The 9,994-nt window shown below is 35.4% G+C and overlaps 1 protein-coding gene across 6 annotated transcripts in view; it reads left to right on the forward strand.

The window, feature by feature from the left end:
- Positions 1 to 9,994, forward strand: part of LOC106874006 (focal adhesion kinase 1) — a 242,624-nt gene that overhangs the window by 215,174 nt on the left and 17,456 nt on the right. For all 6 annotated transcript variants that reach the window (XM_052970233.1, XM_052970234.1, XM_052970230.1 and 3 more), the window contains 3 exons: positions 94 to 155; positions 6,534 to 6,674; positions 9,496 to 9,576. In XM_052970233.1, coding sequence (XP_052826193.1) covers positions 94 to 155; positions 6,534 to 6,674; positions 9,496 to 9,576 — 284 coding nt within the window. The remainder of the gene's footprint in view (positions 1 to 93; positions 156 to 6,533; positions 6,675 to 9,495; positions 9,577 to 9,994) is intronic.

Raw genomic sequence — 9,994 nt, forward strand, 5'->3', positions numbered from 1 at the left:
AAAAAAAAAAAAAAAAAAGTTATTAATATTATTGTTAAACAGTTGTTTTGAGCTATAATTAACAAAATGTTTTTGTCTTCTTCCCTTCATTAGACAGCAGCACAAGTAGTAGTATTAGTGATGCCGATATTCCAAGTATGTCAAGAAATGCAAAGGTATTGTTGTTGTTGTTGTTGTTGTCCACTAGAGCAACAGATAAAGTGCCTTGTAATAGTTAGATATTTCACTTTATATTCTAAGTTCAAACGATGATAAAATCAACCTCATTTTAGTTGGTAAATGCAATAAGTGTCAGTCATATACTGCAGTTGATTCAATTGAATATTCCATCACCTAAATTTATAACCTTGTGCCTATGTTAGCAATCATTTACCAGTCTTATTTACTGTCAATATGACCAAAATCACATGCTGTGGGCTTGAATCAGCCCTTGTTGTTTTACATCTTGCTCAGTCAGTAGTTACCAATTCAGAGAAGCATAACATTTGCTTCAGTAATTGCAATTTTAGTTGGCATTGTGGGTATAGGGGCTCTCAGACTCCCTATTAGGGTACTACAGAGTTAATTTTCTAAAACCTTGGGAAATACTGTATAGTTTCATATTTCTACATTGATTTTACTCATTTCAACCTGGTATTATGGCCCTGTTGGGGCACCACCAATGGTATAAATATTTTTTCAGGCATGTGTTGAGGAGGGTTGAAGAGCATGTTCTGAGGAGGGTGATTGCATTTGAGGTAAAAGCAGTGCAAAAGCAAGGTGGAGGGGACAGGCGGAGAAGATTGGGAGGGTTGGTTTGAAAAAGGAGGACGCCCAAAACCAGGCAAGATGGTGTGAGTGCAGTTGCTATGGCATTGAGGTAGATCTAGCCATGTCTGTTAACGGAGACAAAATTTGGATTTAAAACACTGGATGATGATGTTAATGATTTGAGACTGGAATACAAAATGGTGTTATCTAGCCACAGGTCATCAAAAACAATTCAGTCAGAAGCACCTTGTTCATCTCCAGAACATTGCTTATCGAGGACTACATTAATTTGTCCTTTTCTCTTATAGATAGTATATGAATTAAAGGAAATTTAGCTGTTATTTCCAGCAGGTCAAGCAATCATACACATATCCAGATTTCAAAGTTATTCACAGCAGATAGCAACAAAACTGGCAGCTGCCTCTTTCTTTGTTTTCTAACATCATCTATTGAACACACAGACACACAGTTGTTAAAAGCAGGACCTGCAGCTTACTGCACACTGCTGTATATGTCTGTGTGTTCAATAGCTAACATCATACAGAGAGAATGGAGATTTCACTATCTGTATGCACACAGATAGATCTGTTGGAGATTTTTATCTCAGACTCCTAGACATGTTTAATATTATATAGATTATGCTCCTAAAACAGACAAAGTAGAGCTCCACTAAGACAAATGTCACCAAGACCTCAAAGAACATGTATATAAAGACCTAGTGCTTAGTTCTGACTGTAGAACATGAAATTGAGGAGAGACAAATCTTCCCTTGGATATGATGCCAGTCTATTGCAGGTAACTTTCTTAGAACTGGTGCCTATTCTCTACAGTTAATATAGATTGTTTTTAAACATCTATTTTCTAATTGTTATATTCACACATTGGTACAGGTTTGGATGTGTGGTAAGAAGCTTGGTTCCCAACCACATGGATATATGTGTATGTATCTTTGTGTTTGTTTCTCTTCCCTACCACCCCCAATACTTGAAAACCAGTGCTGGTGTGCTTACATCCCCGTAACTTAGTGGTTCAGCAAGAGAGACTAATAGAGTAAGTACCAGGTTTAAAAAAAAAAAATAAGTACTGGGGTCAATACATTCGACTAAAACTTCAAGGTAGTGCTTCCAACATGGCCACAGTCTAATGACTGAAAAAAATAAAATATAAAAGATATAGGCACAGGCATGGTTGTGTGGTTAAGAGGTTCACTTCCCAACCTTGTGGTTTCAGACTCGGTCCCACTGCATGACATCTAGGCAAAGTATCATCTGTCATAACCCTGGGCTGATCAATGCCTTTTGAGTGGATTTGGTAGATGGAAACTGAAAATGAAGCCTGTTGCGTATATGAGGAGGTGCTGAAAAGTTCCTGGCTTTGAGTAAAAGAAAATACAGGAGGATCAGTTAATTTATTCAATGTATTCCCTTCTCAGATTCACACACTTATTGCCACAGTCCTTCAGTTTTTCTAAGCCCTGTAAAAGAACTTGGAAGGTTGGGTCTCCAACTAGGCCTTTCATGATACCCTTAAGGCCAGTAACATTTCAGTACCTCTTGTATAGGTATATTTGTGTGTCTACATCTGCCACTCACTTACTTGAAGGTCCCAACATTCGCACTTTATTCTGTTCACATTTCAGTAAATCAACTGCTCACTTCTAAGCTACATGGAATAAGATCCCCTGCTTGTAAAACAGATAAGGGTTTGCTTCAGGAGAAGCACCTAGCTATGAAATAATACCTTAATAAGATATTCATCTATCCCATGCTAGAATGGAAAAACTGATGTAATATAAATGATCCACTCATCCTTTAGCTGGAATTGAACATGGAATTTCTTTTTCTAATATCTAATCCTTTTACAAGTATCAAAAATGCAAACTACTTTTGCTTTTTTCTCCAAGATGCCAACCTCTTGCATATAGCTCTCCCCATTGCACTGCTGGCTGTCAAAATATTTGTCAATTCCACTTTGTTAGTGCTACTGACAGTGACAAATTACCTATTCAGCCACGAGGCTACTAAACACGGTTGAGTGGCTGTTGTTGTGGAATACATGCTCAAGGTTCAGAAATTCAATTCAGCTTCTAGACAAATCATAGTATATATATATATATTCTATATTCTTTTCTACTCTAAGCACAAAGCCCAATATATATTCTATATTGCCTAAATCTACCTCCTCATCAGTCATTAGTGTCTGGGAATGTTATATGCAACATTCATGTTCTCTCCACTACACTTCTTACAATAAAACCAGAGAAAAATACAGAAGTCTTTGTGGCTTAGGAGACATTTTAATTTTTACTTAAATATAGCTATCAAGCACTGTCCATAAACACAGTACAGAGAACAACATGATTAACAACTGTGTTGGCTATGGACACAGTATAGTGAACTCTATTTTTGGTATCTACTTACAGTTAGGTGGATTAGGTTAGTGACAGTTAAGTGATTTGGCTATTGACTGAAGATATTTAGTAGGATAGATGTTGCAGTTGAAGAATGGGTTCTTTTTGTTTGATGTGAATACAAAAATCTTCAAACTACTGAAAGTTGCCCCTCTTGGAGTGTGGCTTGTTGTACAACCTCTTATTTATTTATTTATTTATTGTTATTAAGAATATAATATTCTGGATTATTAACCTCATCTTTACTGTATATATTCACATCTACACTGTTTATATACACATTGTTTCAGTTAGTGGTTTATTACATCAGTGTCTCAGTAAATAATGCTATCATCACCTATGGTTTAGAAATAAAGCTACCTAGTTTAAATTTAATCTAGATCATTTACTTATCCAGGTGATAACCAAAGATCAAACAGATAGCAATGTAGTACTAGATGTAAATATTATGAAAATATAGTGTAAAAGATATAGTCAATAGTCTGGAACTTTAATCAGCTGAATTCCTTTAATTCTGTTAATTGCACCTCTCTTGTTTATATCAATATTTCGTTTCGCTTTGCTATAATTAGCATCAGTTAGGTAGTTTGATAATGAATCTAACATTTAAAAAAAACAAGTAATTGTTAAGATTCCAGCCATTATTCCATTAATCAATCAACTGAGAATTAGTTTGTTTAGCACGTTTACTTCCTGAAAATTTAGCATTGTGTTCAGTTTGAGACTTAAATTAAGTTTAAACATTTCACTATGAAAGATGAAAATTGCTTGTTAAAACAGTTTGAGAATAATTTTTTCACTTCTGAAGTATTGATAAAATCTCCTAAACAGACTATAAAATCTTGATGTTTGTAAGCTAATTTTATTAGAATTGATCATGTTTAATCTAATCACCTAACATTGTTAAATTTACTGCATGCTTGACTATTCAGATTTTGATGTAGTCATTTTATGTCTCTGATATTGTGGTGAAAATGTCTTTAACTATTTCCTTTAATTTTGTATATTTGCTTAACTTCTTTATTTTACTTGCCATAAAGATGATGTTTTAAATTAGTGTATGTGTGTACACAGGGAATTAATATAAATTAATATTAAAAAAGTACAGAAATGGTCTTCTCTTTTTGTTATTACTTAAATCTAAGTTAGCCCTTAATACAACAGGCTTATTAATGAAGTGTTTTCTAGCTGTGACCATTTTGTTTTTATTCTAACGTGGTGTGCCTTGAGCTACAAAGATATAAGGAAGATTTAACTATTATTTCTAGCAGATGAAGAACTGCACTGACATTTCATTGTTTCATTATATATATATATATATATATATATATTGTATATGTAACATTTCGTATATGTAGTTATTTGGCTCAAAGCTATTCAGGTCTTGCAAGCTTGTGATCAAAGATGTTTGAGCTCTGACCATCCTGTTTGTTGTGTTATCAGATATATTCAATCAAGAATTGCATTATACAATGTATTTGGGTTGGAGCTGAATGTTGCAGTCATAGAAACTGTACAGTGAATTATAGTTTCCTATGACACCGTACAGGTCGAGCTATACCCACAAGAACAGTCCAACTCAGTAATTTAAGGCAATAATGTTAACGCTTTTTTTTTTACATCAGTGAACTTTTCCACCAGCCCCAGTGGGCTGGATATTTGTGGGATAATTAGCCAAAGACACACTCATTATTGGTGATATGATATAAACTACTGATCTTTTTAACTATTTGTCCAGCATCTGATCAATTTGGCCATCTCTATGTATACACACAGATGATATAATTAGGTGTGAGTGGTAGGGATAATAACCGTTTGTTTCTCTTGCTGGTGTTTTCATTTTTCTTGTAATGAATATATTTATGTATTCAAGTTGATTAGTGGAAGCAGTTGGGTTTAAATTTTACTAAATGACCATTAGATAGGTCTGTATTTGTAATTTAGTTTTTCTATGAGATAATGAGTGGTTAGGGGAAAGTGGTGAGAGTTGGGGGCAAGTATCCATAGTCATTAACAGTTGAATTGTAATTTCAACTCTAGCTTGAAACCTCACTAAGGATCATGTAAACTACAACTGGGTACCAACTTATTTGTTTGTTTTTTTCTGCATAGCTTAGTCGACAGGAAAGGGGAATTGCTCATGACCCATGTTGGCTCTTCTGTACGTTAATCATCATCATCGTCGTTTAACGTCTGCTTTCCATGCTAGCATGGGTTGGACGATTTGACTGAGGACTGGTGGACCAGGAGGCGACACCATGCTCCAATCTGATTTGACTGAGTTTCTACAGCTGGATGCCCTTCCTAACGCCAACCACTCTGAGAGTGTAGTGGGTGCTTTTACATGCCACCGGCACGAGGGCCAGTCAGGCGGTACTGGCAACGGCCACGCTCAAAATGGTGTATTTTACGTACCACCTGCACAAGGTCCAGTCCAGGGGCACTGGCAACGATCTCACTCGGATGTCTTACTGGCAAAGGCCACGCTCGAAATGGTGTATTACGTGTCACCTGCACAGGAGCCAGTCCATCGGCACTGGCAACGATCTTGCTCGAATGTCTTTAATATGTTAGAAAAATGGGAGCAAGAAATGTGAAGCACAGTGAGACAGAGGAGAAATAGTTTGTTCATTTGTTTTACATCTGTTTTTCAGTGCTAACATGGGGGTTAGACAAATATTATTGAGTCATTATTTTATAGGTGTGTTCTTTTTGTTGTTAACCTTTATCTTTTTTTTTTCTCAAGTAAAGGATTTTTTTTATTCCTTACCTTCAACAGCACAGAGCTAGCATATAATTTGTTGACAGGCAATACAACAAATTTCAGTTTGTTACTCGGCATTTTTTCTTGTGAAGCACAATGTATACATTCATGCACACACACACACGACAGGCTTCATACAGTTTCTGTCTATTGAATGCTTTATGAGGCATTGGTTGGCTTGATGATACAGTAGATGCTTGCCCAATGTGTTGCATAGTGGGACTGAACCCAAAACCACATGGTTGCAAAGCAAACTTCATGGTCACACAGCCATGCTTGCACTTATATATATTATATTATCATTTATATTTAGAGAGATAGATGTATTTGGTGTCTCCTATGTTGAAGTGGTATGTAACTTGCTAGTCCTGAGAAGCAAAGACCATTGTAGTAGCAGTAGAATAGTCAATGAAGAGACCCTGTATCTGTGGGTAAAAGATGTAATGTATTAGGGAGTGAGTCTTTGCCAGTCAGAGTATAACCTATGACCGTGTGTTCATTAGCTATTGTTCTATTGTGAAAAAGTAATTTGGGGTTTTAGAGATTCAATAGAGGGGTTGTAGGATGATGTGTTCAATAGTTATGATTTTTTTCATCTCTTTTTGTTAGAACCAGATTCCACCAACTGCTGAAATGGATCGTACTAATGACTTAGTATATGAAAGTACTACTAATGTGGTGCGAGCTGTCATGGAACTGACCAGAGTGGCTCATTTGGTAAGACCAGATGATTATATTGACTTTGTACAGGTAAGGCATCCTTTCCGCTTCAGTTCCATTCTTATTCTTTTCCCTTTTTTTTTCTTTTTTTTTTTTGTTATTTGACTGGGGTTAGATTTGACTGTCTTCCTTCTAGGGTTGGTAAAATAAAAGATCAGTTACATTGGATTACCTTCTCTCTCTCTTTCTTTATGGCTCTGTGCCAGTACTAGAAAATATCATTTTGTCAGCATTGTCATGATCATTGCTCTGAAGGTGGAGAAAGAGAGCTGGTAGAGTAGAGGAAAAAATGCTATGTGTATTTAGTTGCATCCCTTTGAGTTCAGTACTTGCTGTCACTGACTCTGCCTTTCAGCTTTCTAGGGTCAATGGAATGAACTACCAATCATATGCTTAAGCCATTTTAAGTGGTACTTTTTTATGATTTTGGTTCCCTCTGAGGTTGATGTGAATTAGAAGTGTGAGTGAACTAAGTCCTTGCCATTCAGGTGAGTTGCTTTCTTTTGGATGTGATAGATTTTCATATGCGTAACAGCCATAGCAACTACCGTTTCATGATGTGTGAACAGCATTCCATTATTGATCTCACTTAAGATTTGTAGAAAGTCATTTACTCTAAAGGAAATGGATGACTTTTGGGATGCAGTTTTAGTTATGTTCTGTTTGTGATTTCACCTGGGGAGTTCATCTGTTATGATAAGGTTTAGCATTTAGAGTGACTTTGGGTATTTTAGTTGCATGTTGTTTAAGAATAAAGAGGGTGAGTTAGGAGACTGCTTCATTGATATGTGTGTATTGTATCATTGTGCTTTTGATTATTGGAGAATGTTTGAGGTTTCCACTCATGGGTGCAGTGATGTATCTCCATTGTATGTAGATTACATGTGTGTGGAGAGCTAAGGAGGAATGAAGGGTGACGTCATGTGCATAGGAATTAGCTTTGTTAGAGATGACAACACATAGGTTGTTATGTACAGGAAGAAACGGAAGGACAACATAACAAAACCTTAGGTCACACCACAATTCTATTCATGGAAGCAGAAGTGAAGTGTCTAGGATTTGTGTTGATGATGCTTTTCTTTGTGTGGAGTGTTAAGGAGGAATGATAGGTGCCATTGTTATGTAAGAATGAGCATTATACCTTCCTTCAGAGTTAGTGTCTGTGTTAGAAATTATTATTTGGTCAAAAGAGTCTTTGTCACTTTCCCCAGACTGGGAAGTTAAGTCAGTGTAGGATATATTCAGCTTGAACATTTCTGCAGGATAGAAAATGTAGACAAACAGCAGAGAAGTGGGGATCAGGAAGGTTTGAGGTCTGAGAAGAAAGGATTGGATGAAGCATTTAGTATGTTGGCTTTGGTATGATCAGAAATTGGAGGGAACTGAGTAGAAGAGATGCAGGTTCATTAGGGTAACTTTAGGTAAAAGTCACACTAGTTCAAAATATCAGAAGCCATTGTAGTAGTAGTAGTAATCCAAGAGGCAGGGAGAGGTTGCAATATGTTATTGTGGTACAGACAAAGGTAAGGTCTGAAGGGATATTTAACTAATATTACTAGAAAGATAATGCAAATCAATCCATAGACCAAGATGTTGGGAACAATGACATAGTATAAAGTCAGTCACAAATTTGGGGGCAAGAATTGTAGTTGATTATCAATTGGCCTTGGAACAATGAAATAGTCAAAATTGGTATGGTTTGAACTCAGAACATAAAGGGACATAACTAAGCACCATAGAATATTTTGCCCATCAATTCTACCTAATAATATAATGATAATAATTTCTAATTTCAACAGTAGACCAAGGAGTTAATCAATTACATTGCTACCCCCCCCCCAAAAAAAGTACATGATTGGTACTTTATTTTATTGACCCGGAAGGATAAAAACAAAGTTAATTTTGATGGTATTTGAACTCAGAATATAAAGAGCTGGAAGAAATGCCTCTAAGCATTTTGTCCAACGTGCTAACAAGCCATCCAGTTTGCCACCTTAATGATAATAATGATAATCCTTTCTACACTTGGCACAAGGCCTGAGGTTTTTGTGAGGGTATGTGGGTTGATTACACTCACCCCAGTATGTGACTGGTACTCATTTTATCAACCCTGTAAGTCTAAAAGACAAAAGTTGACCTTCATGGAATTTGAAGTCAGAATGCAAAGACAGATGAAATGTCACTAACCATTTTGTCTGCCAATTCACTGCCTTAATAATAATAATAATGATTGGTGCCAAATTTTGTGGGAATTTTCCATACAAGCAGATAAAATACTCAGAACCTAACAAACCTGACATCATTGTCATTGATAACATTTTTTGATCGAGCATATCTGTTCAACACATGAATGGAATGTAAAGAAGCAGAAAAGTTGACAATTTATAACAAGTTGAAATATGAAATCATTAAGATCTGGAAAATAGGAAGTAACTATCATGCCAGTAATCACAGTAACATTAGAGATAATGAAGGACAACGTTGCAAAATAGCTGAAGATCAGACTATAGCATAAGATAGATCTCTTATAAATAGTTTGCTTATTCAGAACAGCATATATTACAAAGGATATTCAATGATAGATTCACTAAAAGGAATAGAAAAGGCAAGGAGAAGCTGTTTTGATACCTAAGACTCCTGGTTGTAGCCTGCTACGAAGCAGAAAAATGACCAGATTTATAAGAACCATCCTGAGAGAAAACGTGCAATATTAATAATTATTATAATCAGCTACAATTGGATTGATTGTGATTACGTAATTATTTTGTTTGCTTGCATATTGGAAGAATTTTTTTTTTTTTTTTTTGAGAAAAAAAATATTTTTGACTTTAAAACTGTTTGTCTTTTTCAGAAAATTGGAGGTGCTTTACGGGATCTGTTATCTAATGTTGATCTGTTGCTGCCCTCTTTCCATCTGGATGACCAACATCTGGTGTGTAATTTGTCAAACATCTCATTGGCTGGTTGTGTATAAGGAAGTGTGGTAAGGGTTAACTGTGAATGGTGTGTGTGTGTGTGTGTGTGTGTGTGGCAGGGTTTAACTTTGTTTAAATATAAAGACTTTCAAATATGTGATACAATTTTGGGTGCATATCAATTTAAATAAGAGCCACAACACAATCCTATAATATAATTATACACATGTGTATATATATATACATGTGTATATATATACATATGTGTATATATATGTGTATGTATATATATATATATATATATGTATATATATGTGTATATATATATGTGTATATGTGTATGTATATGTATGTGTATATATGTATGTGTACATATGTATATGTATGTATATATATGTGTATGTATATATGTGTGTATATATATGTATATATATA

This window comes from Octopus bimaculoides, chromosome 8, assembly GCF_001194135.2.
Source record: "Octopus bimaculoides isolate UCB-OBI-ISO-001 chromosome 8, ASM119413v2, whole genome shotgun sequence".
Taxonomy (NCBI): Eukaryota; Metazoa; Mollusca; class Cephalopoda; order Octopoda; family Octopodidae; genus Octopus; species Octopus bimaculoides.